Source organism: Cucurbita pepo, unplaced genomic scaffold, assembly GCF_002806865.2.
Source record: "Cucurbita pepo subsp. pepo cultivar mu-cu-16 unplaced genomic scaffold, ASM280686v2 Cp4.1_scaffold006767, whole genome shotgun sequence".
In the NCBI taxonomy this organism is placed as follows: Eukaryota; Viridiplantae; Streptophyta; class Magnoliopsida; order Cucurbitales; family Cucurbitaceae; genus Cucurbita; species Cucurbita pepo.
This window is the reverse complement of record NW_019652714.1, coordinates 1-566: the sequence shown is the minus strand read 5'-3', so window position 1 is coordinate 566 and position 566 is coordinate 1. Positions and strand designations below refer to the sequence as shown.

The 566-nt window shown below is 52.3% G+C and overlaps 1 protein-coding gene across 1 annotated transcript; it reads right to left on the bottom strand.

The window, feature by feature from the left end:
- Positions 1–6: 6 nt before the first annotated feature.
- LOC111787190 (ethylene-responsive transcription factor ERF061-like) lies at positions 7–561 on the bottom strand (the record flags this gene model as incomplete). The annotated part of the gene is made up of 1 exon (XM_023667285.1): positions 7–561. A coding segment is annotated over one exon (555 nt), but the record flags the coding sequence as incomplete, so codon positions are not given.
- Between the last annotated feature and the right edge of the window lie 5 nt (positions 562–566).

Genomic DNA, 566 nt, shown 5'->3' with positions numbered 1-566 from the left:
ACTCGTTTTACCCCTTTCCCTCTTCATCTTCAAACAAATGGCTTGAATTTTGGCATCCACAGAGTGTTTCAGAGCATTCAATCGGCTACAATCAGCAAACCCCAAATTCCTAAAATCCTTCAAATTGGGAAAATTCAGCCTCGCATATTCGCCTCTCAGCTTGTACGCCGCCCTATCATAGGCATAAGCGGCAGCCTCCGCCGTGTCATAGGTCCCCAACCAAACCCTCATTCTGTTCTGCGGCAACCTAATCTCCGCAACCCATTTCCCCCAATGCCTCTGCCTCACTCCCCTGTACAGCTTCTTCTTCACCGCCCCCGGAAAACCCCCATATCCGACGGAAATTCCAACTGGGTGGTCGCGTTGTTGATGCTGCAGATTCGGCGACGAGCATCCATGGTGATTCTCTACGCAGAATTGGTGGACCAGATCTCTCTGACGGAGATACACAGAGGACCCCAGCGCCGGCTCCAACACAGGGGCGGCGGCTGCGGCGGCGGAAGGCAGACAATAGGAGAAAATAGAATCGAGAGTGTTGGTTGATTGACGAGATAGGAGGAGATTAG